Below are 25,948 nucleotides of genomic sequence, written 5' to 3' on the forward strand. Positions count from 1 at the left end.
TGAACAACAGAAAACCAACAAAACATAATTATTCAGCTCCAATTATACATAGTTTTTTGTGAAATTAAGTCTCACCTCATGTTTTTGTCGCAAGTTCTGACTCCTGCTAAATTTTCATTAACACAATTATGTTTATGATGTAATTTGTAATGGAAACTCATTTTTCTTTGGTTTTTCTGCTTCGTTTATTCAGTTTTGTCAACCCTGATTTGAAAACCATCAATATGATGTGATTATTGGTTTTCAATGAATGATTATTTATGGTGTGCATGGTTAGACTGTTGAACAGTAGACCCAAAAAAGAAAAAGGTAATCTTGCAGAAATATCCTTCTTTTAGAAATTTTTGCTTCAATGTGCGACAAGAAGTCTGAAGGCTAGACTTGAAACCGTCGTAATAATTTTTAACTTTTTTTACAGCCTTGCTTCACTTCCCAGCTTGAAAGAGCTGAACCTCTCATGCAGTAAAATAGATTCTGCTGGTCCTGTTGTCATCAACAATCTGGATTCACTAGTGAAATTTGACATGAGCTCCTGCAACCTTTCCAAATCGCCACTCAGGTATATGTAGGTGTAAAACAATATCACAATAAAAGTTTTTGCAAAAGATTGTCCTGTTTAAAAACATTGCTGACTGAGTTTCTGAGTTTAAGATCGTTGCACGATACTGAAAGTTTAAATTCAAGAACTGTAAATAGGAAATTAAGCTGCAGTATAAATAATTAGCCTGTCCTGAACTGTAACGCACTATATCATAGTAAAAAACTTGTCACAGCATTACAAACCTATCTCAGCCTGTGCCGATTTGCTCTGTGATAGATATTTTTAAAAATAATTTTATTGGTGTGTAAAGTAAAGAAAACAAACAAATTACCAACGTCAGTAATTAAAATAGATTATATACTAGTGTTTTAAGGTAAAAAATTGGCCATCAGCACGCATCTGCAAGCTGTAAATGTTGCTAAAAGTTACTCTTTATTTACACGAAAATTATGTATTCCCAATGACAATGCATCAAAGTTTTGCTAGCCTTAAAAACTGTTTGGATACTAAAATCAACTAGTTCAGCAGCACCAAATATACATGTAAATTGAAATCAGAAGATATCAATTGAGTTCAAACAAAATCAACAATTGTAATGCATATATCTAAGCAATTGGCAAAATATTTTTGATCAAAAAAAGTTAATCGCGGTTTCTTCCTGTGTTATAAGTATTGTTTTTATGCAATATTTTTTTCATTATATATTTAGACAACATGTTAGGTTATTATTATTTTATAAGTTACAAAATGCACTTATAATTTGTCTTGCCTCAAAACCTCCAAGTGAACGCCATGGCGTTCTCTTGTTCATCTCTTTCTCCATGGTGTTAAAAGTTTGAGAGTTATATAAGAGCGAAGAATCCATTGACTACTTTTTATAGGCTTTTTAAGCATAGGAAAAACTGAAATTAGATGGCTTGTTTTAATAAAAGTAAATAAGAAACTATAATATTCTAAAAGTGCATGTTAATATAAGATGGAATCAAAACAATGTTCTACCTGTCTAGATCTACAACTGAAGAAAGTTGTTTGTTTATGTAATAATATGGAGTAACTGGCAGATTGATGGAGAATATTTCACACCAGTTTTTTAATTACCGTAAAACCTCTATTTGAATGCCATTTTTATCTGAACGCCGCCTTTATCTTAATACTTCCTCTAATAGAACACCACGGAAAAGGGTGGAATCAGCTGTTCCATCCTTGAATCGAATGACACTATTTGGCTTCTCTGATCTTTATGAACCACAATAGAAAGTGGTCAATAAAAAAGAGTCCAGAGGTTAGTAATAGATATGAAAAATTGTGTTATATTGGTTACATTGTTATTTTCAATAATAAAAATAGTACTATAAATGTTTATCGATACCGATTAATTATTTTCTGTTGGATTTGGTTGCTATTATAGCTTTCATGGCCGGTTATTTAAGAATTTTTATTGTCACAATATTCAAAACTTGACCCTGGTTCAAAGTCGCTAAAGTCTAAATCTGATCAATTTTCTTCAGTTCGGTTCATATTGTATATTTCAATCAAAATAAAAAACTGTAAAGCGTCAGATGAACAATGTATGTTATGTGATGACTGCCATTAGTATAGTGTAAGAAAGGCGGCTTTGTACCTTAAAAGCATTAAGTCTTTTCTTTGAAACTTTAAAAGCAACAACATCAACATAATTAATAACTATATCCTGCAGTGTTTTACTCAAAGCAGTTCCTTGTATAACTCAATCTGATACTTTGACTTGAATGAAAATAAAAGAGAGAAAATGCTTAGGTAGACAGCATTAATGTTGCTCCGCATGAAAAAAAGTACAAAATATACGCAAGAATAAAATTGCTTTGCCTACAAAGGGTAATTTTTTTGTTCTCAAATTTCTGACGAGCTATTTGATATATACATGTAGAATGCGACCCACTATTTGAATGTCACTTCTATTAAAACTTTACTTTTGGGAAGGGTTGAAAAATATAGAACATATATTATATGTGTTAAAGTTATGGTTGTATAGTAACTTGAAGCAGTAATACATTCATTTATCCAACAAGCAATATTTCACTAAGTTAGTGATAGCGACTATATACACAGCTAAACCTAGCCCTACAGCTAACCTTAAATTTAACTCAGGTGATGTATGTTCTTTTAGTTTTACACATCACATATCTCCGAATTTGACAGTGTACTTGTTCAATTTGACAAGCAGAGTTTTACTAAGAAGGTAATAAAAAACATGAATTCAGCTATCTCAAAAATACATCACTCAAAGCTTATTAAGTTTTATGCTTTATGTGGAAAATGAATAAGTTAGCTCTTTTGCTACCACAAGCCGTATAGCATGGGTTGGCAAAGCGTTTGTGCGTAAAAAGCGGCAAAGTGTGATTCTAGTAGGCTTCGCAATTGTAGGCTTCCTACAATTAAAATAATCTGTTAACGTTTAGCAATACAAAAAATGTCTACAGCCAACTTTGATTTTTTTATTTAGTTTACGTCATTTTATCACATTATCTTATTAGCAATGACTAATCATGCCACATGCATTAAAAGCTGAGGATGTTTCACTATCGCTAGATCGGTGAAGTTTGAGTAATGTCTATTGATTTTTTTTACCATTAGAGAGTGATTATTTTGTTTTTAGCTGTAATAGTTTTGATAAATCATTTGTTTCGGACTCGCTAACAGTTGTAGCAAAATTACCAAAGAACTCTCAAAGCTCACTTTGTGTCATAGTTGTGGCATCTCCATGGCATTATCTGGCTTTGTGATTTGGCAAACTATACATTGTTTTTTAAATATAAGATTTTAAAAAGTATGCAAATTATGTCCTGCCAAAAAATTATTTGATTGCGAAAAAGTTGGGGTAATTGTTAAAAACCTGTATTTTAGACTAGCTTGACATAATTAAGTGAGCAACATATAAAACATCAATTGAAAGTTGAATTGAAAGTTGAGTTGATTTGAAATGCCAACTTGACATTGAAAGTCGGCAACATATTAAGTGAAGCAATAGGACATACTTGACACCCTGCTGAAATTAATTTTCAATATGGGATGAAGTTCACTAAAACTTTGTAGTTTTTTATGTGGGGTAGAGGGAAAAAAACAGAAAAAAATAATAAAGTTTTCCAGATATATTTCATAGCTATAAAAACCTTTTCATGGCGGTGAAACTGTGAAAAGCCAACCACCTTTGCATTGATTCTTTATTTAACAATAAATATTTAACAAAATCTAATTAATAAGTTTCGATAATACGTAGTCTTTGTAAAGTTAATTTTTACCTCATCTTCTTGACAGTTTGTTCCCCCTGCCAAATAGCACTCACGGTACAGTATCTCTAATGTAATTTAGCAACAAAACTCATTTTTCGCTAATCTTTGTTGTTCAACTAATCAGTTTTTCAACTCTGGGTTTACAATGCTCAACATGATGTGATTGTTCGTTTCCATTGAGTGACTACACCATATACGCCTGGTTGATTGGTTGACTTGCAGAACCAAAGAACAGAGCACAGTGTATTTTCATAAAGGTTTTTGCTTCAACCTGGAACAAATAACTCTGAATGCACAAGTTGAAATCATTGGATAATCTTGAACCTCTTGTTACAGACTTGCTTCACTGCCCAGCTTGACAGAGCTGAACCTATCTGACAGTAAAATGGATTTTGCTAGTCCTGTTGTCATCGAAAATCTGGATTCTCTAGAGAAACTTGACATGCGCAATTTCAACTTTTTCAAATCGCCACTCAGGTAGGTGTGAAATAATACCAAACAAAAAACCTTTACAATACTTTTGTGTGTTTATGAACATTACCGTCTGAGTTACTGCTTTTAACCTCTCTGTACGGTTTTGAATGTTTAAATTCAATAATTGTAAATAGGAATTTAGGTTGCTTTATTGATAAATTACCTGGTACCACACTGTAACTGAGTTTATCATAGGAAAAGATTTGTTATAGCATAACAAATCTGAGCTGCGACTGGTTTATTCTCATTCCAATGTGATTGTGTGTGGGTTCACTCCGTGATAGAAATTTTTTTAAATCAGTTTATTGGTTTGGAATTTTGTGTTACACAAACTAATTATTGGCATTAGTAGTTACAATAAACTCGTCAATTATTTTTTAGGCTAAAATCTGTGCCTAGCGTGAATGTGGCCAAAAGTTTCTCTTCATCTACGCAAAGATTATATATTCTCAATGACTACACATAAAAGCTTTGCTCGACTAAAAAAATTGTTTGAATGCTAACATCAACAAGTTTAGCAATGCGAAAAATTTTTGGTGCCGGAAAATATGGATTTTTTTCAAACAAAACCAACAATCAGAGTGCACCTGGCCAAGTAAACGATGGAATATGTTGATTCAAAAATCATTAATTTTTTGTTCATGTGTTATGAGTATTGTTTTTATGTTATTTGTTGTTTAATATATGTTTGGGTCAAAGGTTGAGCTATTTTTATTGTACAACTTATAAATTGAAATTATAAGTTAATTTACATAGAAACCTTTGTATTTCACAAAAAACCAGTTTTGGCTACAAAATGTTGCAAACATATCAATAGGTGCAATGAGATTTTACGCAATAATATTAAATATAGTTATAAAGTACAATTACACCTATCGATTTGGAATGATGAACCATTTTTGCAGTTTGGTTGATTCCCCCAGTAAAAATTTTCTTGATGTGCCACTGGCTTTTAATAACTTGACACAAAATTCTATAAGGCCATGACGTTCTTTTTGCAACCACTGAACGGGCTCAATCAGCACTGCAGCAGGAATGCTAGCTAGTTTATGATATGATTTTGCAACATTGCCACATTCTTAGCATAATTTTTTTTTGAACCGGACAGAGATTTGCTGGAGTTCTCCAGACCATATCTGGAAAATTTTGTGTCAGCCTGAATTGCGTCGGTCAGTGGAGGGTTTGTATGGGCAGTAAATATATATTATAGTTAGTTTTGGACGATAGTACAAAGCCATCTGCTCTTGACCAGTTTGCCAAAAATGTATTGTCCAAAATGAATAAGTTAGTGCTAATAGTACCAGCAAAACAGCAAAATGTAGCAGGTGAATTGTTGTTACAAGTTATTTATTGCAAAACAATGATAGCAAATTCAATAAAAAACAGTAAAACAAAAAAGCTAAATTATTGCTTGTTTTGCTTTAACAAAATTAGATTAGGTTTCCCAACATCTGCCTGGCCAGGCATTTTCTTCCTGCATAGCTAACCTTTGCACTTCAGGGTAATGCTTATAAATTTACAGTTAAAATATATATTAATTTACTTTTGTTACTTTAATAATTAACATTTTGTCTTTGAATGATTATCGGAATTTTGTGATTTTTTGTGTGAGTTTTTTCATAAACTCTTTTCATGAGCTTCAAACCTCAAATTCTTAGATCTTTGATTATGAAACTAGACTGTTGAATTATTCGCAAAAAATACATGTACTGCCATTAGGTTGAAAAAGTCATCATTTGCATCGGGTCTCATGTGATTTATGCTAAATCTAAGGTTATTTTGAAATTATATTTTTATCATATTTTAGACTCTGTTTAACCGATGCTTGGCATATACTAGTTTTATCTGTGTTTAAAAACCAACATATACTTGTAGTAAATAGAACTGGAACAAAACTGGTTTACTAAACAATAGTTCTGGTCCTAAAGAAATACATTTCTGGCAACTTTTTTCCATCAATTTCTTTGGAGATTAAGTGGTATATGATAGATAGTAAGCTTTACTGGTGATTTTTAAAAATATCAGTAAATCACTTCAAAGCTCTACGGAGGTGATAGAAAATAGTTCACTGTGATTTTTAATCAAGTTTCTGACTGCTGCTCAAAGTTCAAAAACTGTGGCATTGAACCCGCGTTTCCGATTTAATTCATATTATGTATCATATATCTTATAGGTTGATAATTTAATTGTCCAATTTGACAAGCAAAGTTTCACTAGACAAGTCATAAAAAACATAAACTCAGCTCTCCAAAACTTACGCCACTCACAGTCTATGAAGCTTGATGTTTTATACGTGAAGAAAACATATAATTCAGCTCTTCAAACAATTCGACAAAGTTTAAGGGTTTGACGTGTACACATGTGCAACATGGTGTGACCAACTTGGCGTGTTGATCGGTCTTACGCATAAAATGTTACACACGTGCATGTGTAAGACCAACCAAAAGGGTTGGTCTATAAACTTGGGGTTCATATACAAATGTACACTTTAATAAAAGTTGTTAGTTGCTAATTTATCAAAATCCACTTACAAAGCCAATTTTTCATCAGTGCGCCATCCACAATAACTCTACTGTTTTTGAAAAAAATATGAATTTTCATTGGTGAACTAATCACTGTGGTGGAATTAGAGCTGCTTTTGGCCAGAAATAGTCTTTTAAACATATTTTTGCATTGTATCGCCAGAAGGTTTTTCTTTGTTATGAATAATAAAATGATCAGGTCAATTTTGGGAATCTTATTCGTTTATGTTTTTTACCTGTTTTCTTGTAGACCACATTGTTTTAAAAATTGATGTTTGTGTGGTTTGTAAAACTTTTGAGTTTATTGTACATAGTCATCAGAGGTTATTATTTACGTTGCAAAATAATTCTCAATTTACAAGGTAAACTTTGCATATGCCACAGTCACTAGTCCGTGTTTAATAGCTGTGAACTACTCACTGCTATGTGATCAAAAAAATTTAAGGTAGCCAATGCTTTGCTGAAATTGTTTTGAATTTTAAAACAAGCATGTTTATGTTGGTTACGTGAACTGAGCTAAATTTGTACATGGATGGCAGTGAGAGGGCCAAACACAGAAAAAACAAAAATATTACACGAGTCTATCGAATACAATCCGACATGACTAAACTGAGAAGCTGGTTGATCATTCTTAAGTTGCAGGCATATTTTAACTTAATAATTATACCTAATAATAGTGCGTGAAAGTTCATTGCTCCCATGGATATGTTCGCAAAAGTTTTGAGCCATAACCGACTTTTCTGTGCAATTGAACATGATTTATATATATATATATATATATAAATTGTTTCCTCACCCCGGATACCCCGTATGGGTGGTAAATTCTGCTCTAATTCGGGTCTCCTACCAGAGACCTGGGAGTTTGAGCACTCGCCTCAAGATCTTTGCTGTTCCCAATAGCGCACTTTTCTGTAACTCACCTGAGTTGTTTGTTGTTGGTATTTGGGCAAGCCACATTTTATGCGCCGGTGTTATTGCGCCCAGTGCCCCAATGACTACTGGAATTACAGTTGTTCTTACATTCCAGCATTTTTTAATCTCTTCTCCAAGAGGGAGATATTTCTCTACCTTTTCTTTTTCTTTGCTGGCTATATTGTAGTCATTGGGTACTGCTATATCTATTATAGAAGCCCTCTTGTTCTCCTTGTCTACCACCACTATATCTGGTTGGTTTGCTAGGACATGCTTGTCAGTTTGGATGTAGAAGTCCCAGAGGATCTTAGCGCGGTCATTTTCATTGACCTTACCAGGAGCTTCCCAGCAGTGTTGTGGTTTATTAAGGCCATACTCATCACATAGACTTCTATACACAACACCTGCAACATGATTATGCCGCTCAGTGTATGCGTTTCCTGCTAGCTGCTTGCATCCATTGATGATGTGTTGGATGGTCTCAGGTGCATCTTTGCACAGTCGGCATCTATATATATATATATATATATATATTTATATATATATATATATATATATATATATGTATATATATATTGTTTTATCTTGCACTACAATTTTATTTTTTTCTCAATAGTAAAATATGAATGAAAACTTGTCAGAATATTTAGATCCGCTGAACTTAGTTTGAAAACAACACAACATAATATTTCATTATTTCCTACATTGTTGAAGTACAATAACATAATATAACGACAATTGATGGATATGCTTACATCATTATTGACTCATAGAATTCAATCAACTCAGCAACTTCTCTTTGCATTGCTAAAATGTAAAATAATTTATATTTTTCTAAAAACTACATTTTTGTTACACTTCTGTATCATGAACTAAACTGCACAATAAGTTTACCAGACATGTACAATTTTTCATAACATTAGGCTTATTATTAAGTTAGTGAAGCCAGTTTTACTCATTGTCTGAGCTGCAATTTAGCGGTAATTACAAACAAGTATTTTTCTTGAACTTGATAGTGTCCCATATCTATTCAGCAAAAACAAACACCTGTGCATAATGTGTGCTTATGATTTTTTAACTAAAATTGGTACAAATAACTTTTCAGTTTTTCTTTCACTTGGTCTCGTTTTATTTACACTGTACGCCATTGAGAAAAAAGGATGTATTTCAGTTTACATTACAGAATCCGTAATGTAAACTGAAATAAAGATTCTGTAATAAGTACTTACATACATGTATCTATTACAGAATATGTAATAAATATGTAAGTATTAGGAACCATGAACAGTTGCACATGTCTCCATAATCTTAATTTCTTCTGATAATTTATCTGATAGGCTAATCTTTCATTTTTAATTGTCAATAAATCCATCAAATTTTTTTGGACTTTCCAGCTTCCTAACACCAAACTCTCAACTTCCTTTACGTCTAATAATAAAAAAGTTCTAATTTTTAATACTGTTATTGTTTGCATGAAGTGTTGGTCACGGTAGTGACATATATGTTACATGTACTATGATGATATCTTGTGACAGGGACATTCATTTATTGAGCAGCGCATATTTCACATATTACAAAACAAGATTCACGAGGAAGCCGGATGCGTCATAAAAAATATCTGAGTTTGTCATTTTTTAGTAAATAGTTTTTGATATAAATTTCTCTGATTTTATTGTATAGCAATATTGTGGAAACTTAGGACTGTTTGTTAATTACTTCCATCATGCGGTACAGCTTTGCAATTTTTAAATAATAAAATTGAAGCTTTCATCTTTCATTCATGGCTAGGTAAAGAACATTTCTTAATAATGCTCTGCAGCTTTATATTTGCCAAATAATTATGTAAAAACTAAAGTCTTTCACTTTTGTTTAGGTTTGATGATGCATACAACTCATTTAGGATGAAACATCATTTTTAAAAATTTGCTAAAATTTGGCACTATTAAACTTTGGACATTAAAATTGTCAATGCAATCCTTTAATTTTAATAAATGAGTATTATCAGGTTTCAGAACTTCACTGGGTCTTTTCTAAACTCTGATTTCCTACTACATGATATTTCATCAGTATTTGGTTGTGAGGACACAATTCCTAATGAAATAGCACAAAAGTCCAATAAACGATTGGATGTTACTGTTTTCAAGTTAAGGTATTTTTTGAGTTTTGGATAAAATTATACTTGTATATGGGATGCAATGTAATGCCTTGGTAATGAGAGGTAAGAAAATATCTTTTTATAGCAGCTGTATTAATAAATAGCTTGTGACTGTGAAATCTTTTTTTAATCAGATGTTTTGCCGGTTCTTTTATCTATAAAATTTCATATTTAAAAATATGTTTGGAGCCTGAACCATAAGTTTTTATTTGTTTGAATTATTTTTTGATTATTTTTCAGTAAAACCTGCTGTTTGATGTCTCAAATCACAAGCATTATATTTTAATATTAAAAAATAATTAATTGGCTCGTGTAAACTTAACTGAAACAGATGCAGAAATTCTTAACATTTAGCACAAAACATAAAGGACATTTCACATACTAATTTCTCTTTAAAGTAAGTAGAGTTATTGTTACAACTAATGAAAAAATTCATGATTTAGTCATGGATTAACTTTCTATAATAATTTACAATATTTACTAACTTTTGATGCATTATTGAGATAGTAAAACAGTTTTGTTTCAGCTTTCATTAGCAGTTTCTATGTTTTTTATAAATCAACAGACTTCATATCCCGTTGAGAAACATTAAAGTGCTTCTTCTAGTTGGTGAAATTGAGTAATTGTGTAATTCTCCGCTTAAGCTCAGCTCATATTTCCTTTTAATTAGGATGAGAAAATTGCAGTAGAAGTTTTTTGTATTTTAACTGATGCTTAAATTAAGAAAGGTTTAAGATATTTTAGAAAGGTTTAAAATGAATATAAACTAATCAGACCGCTCACAGCTGCTGACATTCAGTGTCAGAAAAACATAACAACATGATATTTCATGTTTTAACCAAGATAATCATGACTTCCTGACAATTTTAGAAATTTCTAAAAGGTCAGTATCTAGTTCAACAGATTCACTTTTATTATTTGTGAACCAAAGGTAAATGGTAGATATAACCATATTTGGTAAATATTTCTTATTATGTTACAGATTAGATTCAGTGACCAATAGATGAGAGTTGAACATCAGTTGCAATAAATTATATTCTTTCCCATTTCACACACTGACAAATTGATGTTGCCTTAAATTATAAACAAACATAGAATACTGCCTTTTTATCTAATAATGCCATCAATACTGTGGTTATTTACGGCTGTTTGTTACGGATTTGATTATTACAGCTATTATAAATTCTGATGCCTGTTGGTTTCAGCTTTGATTTACTGACCAAGCTAAAAGAACTGGATAACAGCTCGAATAAACTGGATTCTGATTCGCTTGTCGATATGGAAAAGTTGGTGTTGTTAGAGAAGCTCAACCTGTGTTCTTGTGACTTGAAGGAACGTCCATTTAGGTCAGTATCTATACACACTACATTCAACCAACTGGCAAGGTTCCGCTTTAATTTTTTGATACAAAGTTTAATCGACATAAAATGCACATAGTAGGCAACAGAAGCTAACTCTTTGTGTGCTATTTTCTCGTTACCCTAACAATAGTAGTACAAATACAGGTCATTATATGGTTGTCTCTAATTATAATTTCTGATTCTCTGGAATCATAATTATATATATATATATAGTACTTTATTGGCAATAATTTTATTTCACAGATAGAAATGTTTTTCAAATTAGGCCAAACAACAATAATAAAACAAAAAAAGGGAAAAAATCAACAGCTAGCCATTAAAATTGAATAAATAGTATGACAAATAGTGTTTAAAATGCCTTACTCTGCTAAGAGAACAGATATTTGGTGAAAGATTGTTAAAGCAGCTGGCAATGACATTTTCAAAATGATTGTTAGTGATTGTATGCAATTTGCTCATATCACGTAAGTTGAAATGAGTTAAGAACCTGTAATTGTCGTGTAAAAAATGAGGACACAAACCATGAAAAATCTTGAAACATTGAATTGAAGTAAAACAAATATTTAGCATAAGCAGAGTAAGAAGACGCAGAGATTTGAAAAGATCATTTGTTGGAATAATATATGTAGGCGTATGATGTAAATTTGCAATGAGTCGAAATGCTCCTTTTTGCAACAAAAATAAATCCTTAGTGACATATCTTGGAGCTAGATGATAATAAATGTGGATACCATAAATAATATGGCAAAATATAAACTGATAATGTTTATGTTAATAATTAATAATTTTAATAATTTTAATAGTTAACAGTTTTATTAGTTTAATAATTAATGTTTATTGTAAATAAAGGTGAGTTTTTAGCGTTGATAATTGGTATTCCTGGGCCATTAGGCAGAAAACTAAATGAGTAATCATTAGAAACATTATTCTTAAAATCAGTAGCCAATTAAATTTACCAATAATTTAACGCTTATTATTAACTTTTTAACAAGCAACAGCTCTCTAAAACTCAACATTTTTTATTTTCAATCATTAAATGAAATTTACATAACTTGATTATAATCAGGAATGCATTGAAAGTCAACATAAACAATTAGTAAATGTTCAATGCTTTTCTAAACTTTGTTACACAAATATATTTATTGCTCACAAGTTATTTATCTTCTTCAAACAACCTTTTAAAACAAACTAGTTAATTTGAAGAAATTTAAACTTTTTGTGTCAGAACATGTCAGCGCGTGCCTTTAATGTGCATCCAGGTAAGCAAGCTTAATTAATTAAAGTTAACTATTTCAATAACAATTCTTTTGAAGTTTTTAATAATAATTTTGCAACTTAGTTTTTTACTTTCATTTAAATGTGATTATGCAAGCAACTCGAATTTACTGATAATCCTTTATTAAAAGTTTTACTACACTTTACTGATGTTATATGATATAATAATGGCATGCTTCTGTCATGTAGTGACAATGCTTGGTAGTGTTCTCTAGTAGAGAAACACACCGCCAGGACTAGTTTTTTTATAAGCTACATTGGGTGGTCCCAAAACTTATCAAGGGCTTCTTCTGAAACTGTCAGATTAACCTGAAGGGATACATTTTTGCAACACGTCCAGTCTGACAGAGCCAGGTAGCCATTTCACTTGTTCAATCTGCGAAGGACGGAGGTGGATCTTTAATGTGCCCACGTTGTCAGTGTAGTACACGGGGCCTCCAAGTTAAGGTCTAGATCCAAAAGACTCAGCAATTTCAGGGTTGAATGCTTGCTGAGAGCTTTTTGACAGATTGGCGTTAAGCAGGGCTCGAACCACCAACCCCATGGTTGATAGTCAAAGATGATACCACTAAGCCACCCTGACACTCTAAATATGATTGACAGCAAGATTATTCATAGATGCCTAACAACAACCTTAGCAAACGAGTGTTATCGAGGTTAAAGACTTGTTTTCTTTGATCTAAACATTTATTTTAGGCTACATGGCTATTTTATCAGTCACTGATTTTTAAAGTAGATTTTTAGAATAGAGGAATGACATATAATTCTTTTTTTTAAATGCTTTGCTAATGAATACAGATAATACATGATATAAAAATGAAATTCAGAACAGCCAGCAACCAAAATGTGTAACTGATTAGCATCACTTCTATCATACTGTTCTTAGATGTACAGTCTCGCATAAATTGTTATTTAGGCTTTTTTATTTATGGTGAAAATAAGTTGCTGTAGCTTTTTGTTGCAGACTCTCATCATTGGCCAAGCTGAGAGATTTAAATCTATCGCAGAATCCTTTAGATCCTGACACTTTTGATGAAATAGTCAAGCTTGAGTCAATAGAGTATCTTGACTTGTCTCGCTGCCAGCTGACTAAACTACCAAGCAAGTCAGTCTAAAAACCTTTTTCCTTGATATGGATATTTAGTGAAAAGCTTTTGGTTGCCCATTTATTGAAATCCACTTTTACGGCCAAATCTTTATCAGTTTTCCAACCACAATGATTCTTGTTTTTTTATGAAAAAAAACTATTTTTCATTGATGAACTAACCACTGTAGTAGACATTGGGCTGCTGTTGACCAGAAATAGTTTTGCAAACAAATTTTTGCTTGGTAGTTTCAGATGATTTTGTATTTTATTGAATGCCAATCACTTTAGAAATTTAAGTTTAAATCTAAGGTGGTCAAAGCTTTGTTGATGTAAAGTTCTTTTGATTTTGAAACAAGAATGTCTATGCTGGTAGAATGAGCTGCATTTTACTTTGCTAAGCCTAAATTTAACCGTCAAAGTTTTTGATTGCCAAAAATAATTGTGTTCTTAAGTTATTCAATTCTGTTTATGAAGCCGAATCTTTATCAAGTTGTTGTCTACAACAATATGTCTGTTACTCAAAAAACTCATTTTAATGAGAACCTGCTTTGTTGAATGGGTGACTGTTTGTGGCAAGAAACAGGTATGAACTTTTAAAAACTAATATCTGTGCCGTGTTTTTAGGGAGCTTTGTTTTCAATACAAATAACTTGATCGGAATAGTAAAATTTTAGCATAAAATAATACAATAATATTTTGCCTGGTGTAATTAACACTTGTGTTTATTTACAGTATATCAAAAAAGTGCCTTCTGTAACAGTAGGTAAATTGTGTTGTTAGACTGTATCATATTGCCTTGTCTATTCAAGTACCAGTATATAAAATACATTTAAATAAAAAAATAAAATTATTAATGCTTTTAGTTGTTAACAAACAGGTTTTAAAATAGACTTTTTTTAAACAGTCAATGTTTTAAAAACCTTTATTTAACCTGTATTTAAATCCAAATTTTATTTAAACACCACACCTAATGGAAAGCAACTATGGGAGAAGGGTGAAAAATACAGCACCACCATTCAGTCAAACAACACCACTGATCTGCCACCACTTTGACATTCATAATGTTTGGTTTATATGAATATTTACCATCAATATTTACAAATTTTTGCCTTGTAATTTCAGATAATTTTGTATTTTAATGAATGCCAATCACTTTATAAATTTAAGTATTAAATACAAGGTGGTCAAAGCTTTGTTGATGTAGTGTTTTATTGATTTTGAAACTAGAATGTCTATGCTGGTAGAATGAGCTGCATTTTACTTTGCTAAACCTACATGTAATCATCAAAGTTTTTATTGCCAAAAATAATTGGGTTCCTAAGTTATTCAATTATGTTTATGAAGCCAAATTTTTATCAAGTTGTCGTCTACAACAATAATTCTTTTACTCAAACAAATCATTTTAATGAGGAACAACTTTGTTGAATGGGTGGCTGTTTGGGGCAAAAAGCAGGTATGAACTTTTAAAAAACTAACATCTGTGCCGTATTTCTAGGGAGCTTGTTTTAAATACAAATAATTTCATTGGAATAGTAAAATTTTAGCATAAAAAAATACAATAATATTTTGCCTGGTGTAATTAACACTTGTGGTTATTCACAGTCTATCAAAAATCAAAAAAGTGCTTTCTGTAACAGTAGGTAAATTGTGTTGTTAGACTGCATCATATTGCATTGCCTATTCAAGTACCAGTATATAGGCTACATATAAAATACATTTAAATAAAAAAATAAAACTATTAATGCTTTTAGTTTTTAACAAACAGGTTTTGAAGTAAACTTTTTTTAAAACAGTCAATGTTTTAAAAAACCTTTATTTAACCTGTATTTAAATCCTACTTTTATTTAAACACCACATCTAATGGAAAGCAACTATGGGATAAGGGTGAAAAATACAGCGCCACCATTCAGTCAAACACCACCACTAATCTGCCACTAACTCATTATGTTTGGTTTATATGAACTCCTAATAGAAAGTGATCAGTAGAAAATTGCCCAACAATTGGTACTAAAAATAGATACTAAAAATAGAGTGGTTGCATCAAGGACAGTTAATTATTTTGTTGTTGCTGTAGTGTTGCAATGGTTTGGGTGGCGGTGTATCTGAAACTACCGATTGTCACAAACATCTGAGCTGCACTCTGATTTGGTCACCAAAATCTAAATCGTACCAGTTGTCTTCAGAATTGTCTATGATGTGATTTGAAACCAGATATAAAAAAATCATGTTTTGTGGTGAATGATGATAATACTCCTCGGGACCACCGAATGATAGAATTTCAGCTATTGCTATAGCCTGTCGAAGTCTGTTTTAATCTTCAAAAGCTTTATGACTTTTCTTAACATGTTGAAAGGTACACCATGGAAATAATTAATAAATGTATCCATGTAATGTTTTAATCAAAGTACTGTGCATCCTCAAAATACAGATTTGATCAGTTTTAGGGTTAGCGTATTATGGTGAAAAAATGTGGGTATTGTATAAAAACTATAGTACAGGTAATTATACAATAAAAACATCATATATTTAAAATCTTTAAAAGATTATATAAGTGCTGTACATATTCAAAATTAGCAAAAAAATAGTTTGTTAACTTTAGCAGTTATAATTACCCATAGTAACTTTATTATACGTAGTATATTTATTGGTTATGATCTGCATTAAAATGCAACATTGCAAGGTGCAGTGTAGTGTGTACCGTAAAGAGTTCATACCTTCAAGACAGGTACGGTGTACAAATAACATAAAAGTTGAGCTCACTATAAATAAATATAAGTTTGGCGTACTAAACACTTAAATATAAGTTTTAGTAGGTGTTTTGATTTTTTTATAGAATTTCCACTTTTTCATTAAATTTTTTTTAACCTAATTAGGCTAAAGAGCCAAACAATGCTGTATTTGTATTGAAAGGAATTTTTGTCGGCAAGTTAAAATTAGTTGGCTGACCATCGAATCTTTCTGTTTGAAGGATCATAATTCCAATTTTGCCACTTGTCGTAAAGGGAAAATATTACCGCCTAAGACACGAGAATTGCTGAACTGAGAACAATCGGTCATCGCGTCTTTTCCGAGTGTTGTGAAAATATTTTCGGCAAGCTGCATTGCGGTGTCTTTCCTATATTGTCATAAGTTATAAGCAAAACGACAGCCAAACATGAACTCAGGAAAAAATTTGTTGAATCATATGGTGAAATAAGAATCAGATGGCGAGGTAAAAAACTCATTCATGTTCCACTTCATGAGATCAAAAAATCATATATCAGGGTAATCATATCCTAAAGGTGCACTGTAGTTGCTTTTCCAACTCAGTCTAATATTTCCGCACATACGAAAAACTATTTATCGCAAATGCTGAAGTCAAGTGCATTGAGGTCGCTCCAACAAATGGCTAGAACAAAATATAAGTAAAACAAGCATCTCTTCACCCATAAAATAGCTAAATTTACCCTTTAAAAAATCTGACAAGCTAGTCAAAAATAAAGCAGCTGCTATATTTTGAGCGTCACCATTAATACAACGCCACAAAAAGGGAAGGTTGTAAAATATAGCGATATGGTTCAAATAAATGTTTCACGGTATACACACTATTAATAGTCTGAGAATTCAAATCTAACACCACAGAATATTCTATGAAAATCTTCATTAAAGTTTTCTTATAATATTTTTGTCACAATTTCTCACAGGCATTCATGTAAGCCGGGAATAATTAAAAATGGTAGACTGAGAATGTAGTGCTTTGAAATCCAATACATTTATTCCAAAAAAAGTGATGTTGTCTTTGAATACTCTAAATGTTATAACATGCATGAATAAGTGTACCTTTTGTTACAACAATTTATTTGCAAATTAAATCTAAACAGCTAAAGCAAAAATTGTTAAAAGGCAGTCTGACAGTAAACAGACAGCATTAAAATTCAGCATAAATAACATATTTTACTCTAACACTTAATTTAACAAACCACTTTGACACACTTTGTATTTGTTTTTTTGAACCGATTATCAAAAAGGATCAGCAAAAAATTGTCGACAAACTGGTACTATCAATAGTTTAGTTGCATCAAGGACGGTTAATTTTTTGTTCTTAACTTAAATATAACTCTGAAGTTTTTCTTTTATTAGCTGCAGCCTTCAGCTTATAAAAAAATGTGCCTTTAGTTTGCATAAAAAGTGGATCATTTTAAATGATTTAAAAAGTGATGTTTGATCAAATTATGCAAAAAAGAATTTTAAAAGACTTAGCTGCAGGCCATTTACACTAATCAGCCAAAGTTAAAATTACTAAAAAATAACAAACAACTTTCATAGGATCAAAAATTTTTAATTGACCAATGCAATTAACTCAAAGTAGTTTAACTCAAGGCAATTCTTTTGAAATCCAGTTTTAATTGACAAACCAGCTCTTTGAACTTGCTAAAATGGATAGTCTAAGTAAACTAGTGAAGTTATGAATACCAGAACTAAAGTAAATGGGAATGAAACATTTGTTTGTAGTTTTGAAAAGCTGAAGAAATTGAAAAATCTTCGTTTGAGAGAAAACGACTTTGAAGAGTATCCCTCAGTGCTAAGGAGTTTGCCAAAACATACCTACATTGACATCAGTGATTTGGATTTTTCAAAGCAGTGCATAACCAGAGGTATTACTCAGCTTTCTTACCAACCAGCTCTAGCTACTCTATCAAACAAAGTTATTGCATATTGTAAATGCACTACATCATTACTGTGCAGTATGTAGTAAGTTGGAAGTTCATTACATTTTTCTCATGTATGGTAGGCATGCACTGATTATGCAAGCTTGCTCCTAAAGCAACGTTTTACCGTTATCTACCGCACACTTAATTCCATTGTACCTGAAACCCAATGATTCATGTATATGGTGAACTTGCAATGATCAACCATAGAAGCTACAGGTTTACTGCAGCTGCACATCTGTTGACAACGTGGACTAACAAACACTGCTGGCTTTTCAAACCTCTTTACTGTAATTTCGCTGTGGCTGCACATTGCTCCAAGTTTTCACCCCGATAGATGTTGTTTGAAAATTAAACAAAAACTTTATTACGTACACAGCTTCAGTTTTTACTACATATTATATTTACCATCAACTAATCTATTCTCAAATGTCTGGTCTAAACAGATTGAGTGTGTTCAAAATGTTCCATATCCGAGGAATTGGCTGCCTTCCTGGTCTGTTTGAGACATTTTGGTGACTGGAAAATGTTAAACACCTTCACTACCTTTACTCCCTTAGGTCCCCCATACTGCTGGACAACCTTTATAACGGAATTGCCTTAGCACCTGTACAAAAACATGGATAAACACATCACGGATATAGCAAATCATCTCTAAAACATGTCAAAATAGCTTTAGGCTGTTAGTTCATCACTTTAATAAAAAGTGTACTAGTAGGCTTTTATTTTTTTCAGAGTTCGTAGTGTGATACCATAGTTTTTTAGAGTTTTTAGATATTGAATGACAAGATTGAGAACCCAAATATTTTTCTCATGTGACAGTAATTCCAACTAGGGCTCCGAAACTTATGATTACTATATGTTATCTTACTCAATATTATCTTGAGAATAGAGGTAATCAGTTCAGTCAAACCACAGGAATAATAGTACTTCTCTGTTGGATCTGGTTTTATTAAACAACAAATAATATTAACCAAAACATCAATGCAGTCTTTCAAATAAATTGAATTTTTGCATTACCTGTCAAATAAATAAACTTTGTTAACGCTTCATAACAAAAAAATTAAGCTTTTGCAGCAAAGTACTGAGGGTAGGATGAAATAAAATATTTTTGGCATTATTTTTGCCATAAAAAATTTTGTAAAAAGTTAATTATGTGTGTGGTACGTTCATCTTAGAGCTAATTCTAAGCATACATGTAGTTGAGACTTTGATATCAGTCTTTGTTTGAGATCTGCAGTTAGTCATGGATTCCACTTCTAATAGTTCTACTGCGATACCTAACAAGTGGAATCAGTTTTCTGCACTTGAATTTTATTTCAAATATTTTGAAACCCCAATCAACTCAACTGCCCGTAAATTCTAATGAAAGTATGAGAGGGATTTATCTGTCACTGCCAGAGCCAAGTTTTTCAACATTATGTTGTTGTCTACTAATATTCAACTTTGAGCAGCATTTAGATCTTGAAATTGTGTTGGTGTTGGGTGGAACTTAAATCAATCCTTGATTTTATGATGAGTTTTCATGAAAATTGTTGTGATTCCATGTACAGAGTAATGCGAAATGATCACGAGCAACACTCCCACTGCACCGATACTGCTTACTATGCAATGAAAAGTTATTAGTGCACTGCATGTACATTACATAATTGTGCAGTGGGAACAAATTGCAATGCAGATAGAATGCATATGATTTTAAGTAACATTTTAATTTTAAACAGCATCCTCATTTGTATGTGGTTGTATGATTATACTTTTGATTTATGGAGTTTTAAATAAAAGTTCAATGTAATTTGTTGTAGTCTTCAGTAGCTTGAGTTTGTTTGACTCCGTAGCTGCTGATGATGAGGTGTCTTTTGGTCTGGTAGATTCAATCACAAATAGAGAAATAGTTGATGAAGTCTGGTGGTTTGGTACAAAATCAGATGAAGCGTTTCACAGCTATAAATAGATGTTACATGCTTTCTGCTGTCTCTGTTTCAGTAATACAGCTGTATAGATGTAGATATCCAGGCTAAAACTTAATTGCAAATAAAATGTGTTTTACATCCTGACATAAGTGAGTACTTATAAGGGTACCGCTCTGATTTTTTATTTTAAAGGCCCAAACCTAAACAATTAATGAGTGTCTAATAGAGCACCTTAAAAGAAACAAGTTTTACATACAAGTTTTCAAATTTATAGTCTGTGTAGGTTATATGTAGCCTAAGATACTATAGACTAGTTGAGCGATTGAAGGAGAGGTAGCATCTTTGTTAGCCATCCTTCTACATTCAGTTGTTAAGTCAACTCAGCAATTCACCAGCTTACAATAGAAACATGTTCAAAAATGTTTAACAATGTCATAATTTTGTCATCAACTTAATTATTTATCCTCTGTTACCATTTGACACTTTTTGATTCATTTCCATCAGAATTTTTCACTGACCATTTTCAAACTAATCTGACAACAAGACCAAGCAATGATGTTCACAAAAGCAGCTGTTCACATACTTGGCTATTTAAAGGCGATGGAAAACCATGAGTACGTGTGTTTGTGTGTGCGTGTGTGCATGCATGTGTGCGTGTGTGCATGTGTGCGTATGTGTGTGTTTGTGTTTGAGTAGGTTTGTGTGGATCTGCGCCCATGTGCGTCTGTATGCTGTGTGTGTGCGTGCATGTGCACATGTGTGTGTGAGCGTGCGTGTGTGTGTGTGGGTTTGTGTGGATCTGCGCCCATGTGCGTCTGTATGCTGTGTGTGTGCGTGCATGTGCACATGTGTGTGCGTGTGTGTGTGTGTGCCTGTGTGCGTGTGTGTGTCTGTGTCTCTGTGTGGTGTGTGACTCTGTGTGGTGTGTGGGTCTGTGTGTCTGTGTCTCTGTGTGGTGTGTATCTATGTGGCGTGTGCGTGCATGTGCTTGTGTGTGTGCATGTGTTTGAATGTGTGCACATGTCTCTGTGTGTTTGTGTGCTGGTGTGTGGTGTGTGTGTCGGTGTGTTCCTGTATGTGTTTATGTGGTATATATGCACGTGTGTGTGTGCGTGTGCGTGTGCGTGTGCGCGTGCGTGTGCGTGTGTGTGGGTGTGTGTGTGTGCCTACGTGCGTGAGTGCGTGTTGGTGTGAGTGTATGTGTCTCTGACTGTTTTGTGTGTGTGTGTCTGTGTGTGTCTGCCAGTGTATGTATGGTGGGTGTGTCTGTGTGGTGTGTTTGTCTGAATAGGGTATGGTGTGTGTGGTGTGTGCGGTTTGTGGTGTGTGTGTGGTGTGTGTGCGTGTGTGTGTGTCTGCGTGTGGAGTAGAGGGTGCGTGTGTGCATGTGGGTGTGTGTGCGATGTGTGTGTGGGTGTGAGCGTGTGTGCATGTGTGTGCGTGTATGGTGTGTAGGGAGCATAGGGGTGTGTGTGTTCTGAAACAAGTACCAAATTATCTCAAATTGCAAATGCTTCTGTTGTATGCCAAGTTGGGTTGCGACCAAACAAGTTCGATTTCCACCACTCCCATTTTGACCATGAACTGCTGTACCTAATTTTTATATAATAACTGATAAAAAAGCAATGCAGTTTCTTTGCAAATATTTTTTATTCTAACCAAACTTTGCAAAGATAATTGCCATACCACTTCCTTAATTTTTTGTGACTGCGAACTTAGCCTTGGCTGGCTATGGCTACTTTAATTTTTCTGTTAAAAACTCATATAATAAAATATACAGGGTATCTGTAAAGGCCCGATGTGCCTTGAAAAACCTATCACCAAACCAGTTTTTGAGATATGTTAGCCAGATTTGTTTTATTTTCCTCAGCAATTAGTAAAGGATTTTTTACATGATTTATCACACTTCTACATGGGCTGCCTTAATTACACAAAGCATACCTAGGCGATAATCCAGTTATTTCTATGTTCGCTGTAGGACATCCTCATAAAGAGTGAAGAGGGCATTTGAAATCCTTGTTTTAAAGTCAGTAAGGTCATGAACAATTGTTTTATAATCAATATCCTACACATAACTCCACAGAAAAAGTTGGACGGTGAGATTTTTGGCGAACGTGGTGGCCCATCTCTTCCAATCCATCAGTCAAAAAATTCTTCTTTGAGAAACTGACAAACATGCAGTCCCCAATGTGGTGATGCGCCATCAAGCTGAAACATGATATCTGGTTACAGGTCAACTAGTTGTGGTGCCACATATTCAATTAAAAGATTTAGGTATACATTGGCAGTTATTGTTGCTTCATAAAAAGGACCACTTATTTGACTGCGCATGATACCACACTACAAATTTAATTTCGAACAGTCTTTGAAGCTCTCTACTCTCATGGGACTTCTTTGAGTAATAGACTCCCATATTGTGTCTGTTTAATTTACATAAACGTGAAAATTTGCCTCATCACTAAAGCAGAATTGTTTGATGAATCTTTCATCCTCAGATATACGTCCCAGCATGTTAACTGCAAACTCTGTGCATTTAGGCTTGTCGTTTAGCTGAAGTTCCTGTAACAGTTGCACTTTGTAAGCCTACTGTCTTAAGTTTTTATGTAGGACCTTGTGAACTGTTGAATGTAGCATTTCCAAATTGCTGGCAACAGATCGGATAGATTTCGTAAGAGAACGATGAAAGGCATGCCTTACACAAATGATGTTGCCATTTGATATTCATGGTTAGCCACTTCTCTGTTTACTCAACACCAGCCCGGTCCCAATAGTTTTTGTGCCATTTAAAAATTGAAGAGCATGATGGTTGCTCTCTCATAATCAAATCCATAGTTTTGCTGAGACTGTACATCTGACTTTGTCCCAATGAAACAGGATACGCATTGAGTGTTCTGTTGAAGAGTATTCATCGTCAGCTATCCACCGTGCCCTCTTTCACTGGAATGACTGTCATTTCTGGGGAAAAAAGGGGAAAAAGAATTGTCCTTTAACCATTCAGTAAAAAAAACTGTACGGATCCCTGATAGAAATAAAACAAATCTGGTTAACATATCTCAAAAACTGTCGTAGTAATAAAAAATTTTCCAGTTGTATCAGGACTTTACGGACACCCTGTACTTGTACATAATGTTTTATTTGGATTTTTGATAGTATGTAAATATTTTATTAAATTAAAAAAACACAGTCTTTTTTACATTAATTTGCTGTAATAATACTATTAATAGTGCCTTTATTTATGATAAACAGATTATAATTATTTACATGAGTCAGTATTGGAAAAATATTTTTCCAATTGAAACAAAATTGTTTTGAAAAATTTTGAAATGTTGATTAGGATTAAAAACTAGAGTATAGCTGACTGTAATCAACAAAATTGGATTGATTCAAAAGAGATCTAACCAATGACTTTGTACACTTTTTGATTTCAGATGAATTTCTTTCTGAAGAATATTTAAAAGAGCGCAGTCTAGAATATCATTCGCCAAAACGAGTTTCCTATGAAACAGGTTCAGGTATGTACAGTGTAATGTAAATGTGCGCTAGAAATACTTCTACTAATTCCAATGCCGCACATTACTGGTAATACTTCTAGTGCACCAATACCGCTTACTGCACTTGAGTAAATAGTTGCACTTTGTGCATACTACATACTGCACAAAAAGTAAAAATACACAATTTCGGTTCCATACCGTTAATTAACGAGGATACGCTACTACTATGCTTAGGTTCCCCCAAACTTTGAATGCTTTTTTTAGTTATATGTATAAAACTTGTAAAAGTGGCACTCATTGTTTTTCTAGTGGTTTAACAAACCTAATTTAAACTAGCCGTATGAAACATTCGCTGAGTTAACGTCCTCATGAGTCTTTACACACGCATTGACATCCGAGGTTGCATTTGACCAATTGTTCTTTTGTTTGATGATGCTGCATTATGCCTTCGGCAAGTGGTTAGGTTAGTATTATTAGGTTAGGTAGGTTATGTAGGTAGGTTATTATGTAGGTTATTATGTAGGTAGGTTAGGTAGGTTATTAGGTTACGGTAGGAGTAGGTTAGTATTTATTAAAGAAGTATCACCAAGAGAATTGTGTAATCATCAAGAGGAAACAAATGACAACCCCAGCTTAAATTTGTTGTTTTGAATGTAGCTTTCAAAATTAGCATGCGAAATGCTGCCTTCGTTTTTGCATCAAGGAAAATCAGCTCAAGGAAAGAAATCAGGTGTTGGAGTAGTTACAAAACATTGACCATGAATAATGACCCTGTTATTACAATACAATTACTAGTATTTTCTTGCATGTTATGATTAAAAATCACTTTCAGCATTTAAGGATTTCAAATGGTATATTTTCACTGAACGCATTGATTAGTTCACATATATAATTTTAACCTGTATATAAATCACAAATCAAATTTTAAATTAAAAAGTTAGTTCACAGGAAAGGCTTGTACACTAGGTTTTATGATAATCAGCAGAACTGGAATATTTCACAGTCACTCTAGATTATACATTACCAAATATGGTGAGTTTAAATAAACAAATCTCTTTTTTTGTCTATTTTGCTACTAATACTCAAGTGAAAATACCCCCTTTATAAAACACCAATGCTAGTCTCTTACTTTGCACATTTTCTGTGTTAAGAGACTAATGATTAACAGTTTAACTAAAAGATCTGAGTTCTTATATAATCTCAACTATGTCTTCAGCTACATTGTGAGCAAAACATGTTTTATAAACATAACAGGGTGAACATTGATTTCATGCCTCTTTATTTCTAGAGGATCCTTCCGGCAAATCTGTAACTATTTCATCTGAGCTCCACATCGGAAAAGGAGAGCTGGCAAATAAGCCTACTTCTACAAAAGGTAGCTGAATCATATGCAAAAATATATGGACTAAATTTTATATTTATTATACATATATGCATTTATATACGTTTGATTTTAATATATGACAATGCACATAAATAAAGACATATGTTTATATATCAGCTTAAATGTGTATAATTTTCCATTTATATACATATTCAAATTTTCAGATTGCTTTTGTGCAAAATTCTAAACACTTATATACTAACAAAGTTCTGTACTATTTATTATCGATGAAGGTTATAGACTTTAGAACCATAAAGTTCTAAATACCATTATTTTTGTGGCTGTGACAATTATTGTTATAAACTGCTATTTGTTAATAGATGGGATTTGCTGACTTCTTCATTGTAAGTTGGCTTGTTTGTGACATTTATAGCTGATTTATATTTTACCATCAGATTTTTAGAATTCATCCAAAGTTGAAAATAAGTAGCAGTATATAGATATATATGTATTTATTATTTTCGAGTTTGTAATTACCTTCACTCTGTAAGATTCATCTAAAATTAGTTTATAAGTCAACTTTGATAGTTTTTTCAATTTTACTATTTGCATTCTTGCATCATTACCTTCAATTACATGCAAAAAAAATTTGGATTTTTTCTACTTCAGAACAAATGTCTGAAGAAGAAGAAGTACCCGCTAGTCCACTGGATAAAGAAGAGAAACGTTAAATAACTGCATCTCCTGAAGTTACAGAACTTATTCACACTGCCCACTCATATCATCTCATGATAACAACCAAGCATATGAAGCTTGTAGTAATCTGGTAGTCGTGTAACATCTTTAGTATAGTTTTCTAAGATAAAATATGGTGACTTCTAAAACTCTCCTATGCTATTCAATTACTCATATGTCATTGTTGTTTAGAAATACTGTTAT

The 25,948-nt window shown here is 32.6% G+C and overlaps 1 protein-coding gene and 1 pseudogene across 1 annotated transcript; one reads left to right on the forward strand and one right to left on the reverse strand.

Moving 5' to 3' along the window:
• Positions 1–224: 224 nt before the first annotated feature.
• LOC137410409 (leucine-rich repeat protein lrrA-like) lies at positions 225–25,948 on the forward strand. Its single transcript, XM_068095829.1, has 9 exons — positions 225–229; positions 419–559; positions 4,147–4,287; positions 11,079–11,219; positions 13,474–13,614; positions 18,088–18,230; positions 23,623–23,706; positions 24,974–25,060; positions 25,679–25,948. Exons 1-9 carry the CDS (start codon positions 225–227, stop codon positions 25,738–25,740), a joined length of 945 nt encoding a protein of 314 aa, XP_067951930.1. The 3' UTR covers positions 25,741–25,948.
• Positions 22,421–22,828, reverse strand: LOC137410411 (uncharacterized; annotated as a pseudogene).

Source organism: Watersipora subatra, unplaced genomic scaffold, assembly GCF_963576615.1.
Source record: "Watersipora subatra unplaced genomic scaffold, tzWatSuba1.1 SCAFFOLD_80, whole genome shotgun sequence".
Lineage (NCBI taxonomy): Eukaryota > Metazoa > Bryozoa > Gymnolaemata > Cheilostomatida > Watersiporidae > Watersipora > Watersipora subatra.

What these genes read in the sequence shown, in the direction of transcription:
- LOC137410409 (XM_068095829.1), top strand. An exon ending in TTTTTCAAATCGCCACTCAG is followed by an intron (nt 4,288 to 11,078) that starts GTAGGTGTGAAA and finishes TGTTGGTTTCAG; the next exon opens with CTTTGATTTACTGACCAAGC. An exon ending in TTGAAGGAACGTCCATTTAG is followed by an intron (nt 11,220 to 13,473) that starts GTCAGTATCTAT and finishes TTTTTGTTGCAG; the next exon opens with ACTCTCATCATTGGCCAAGC.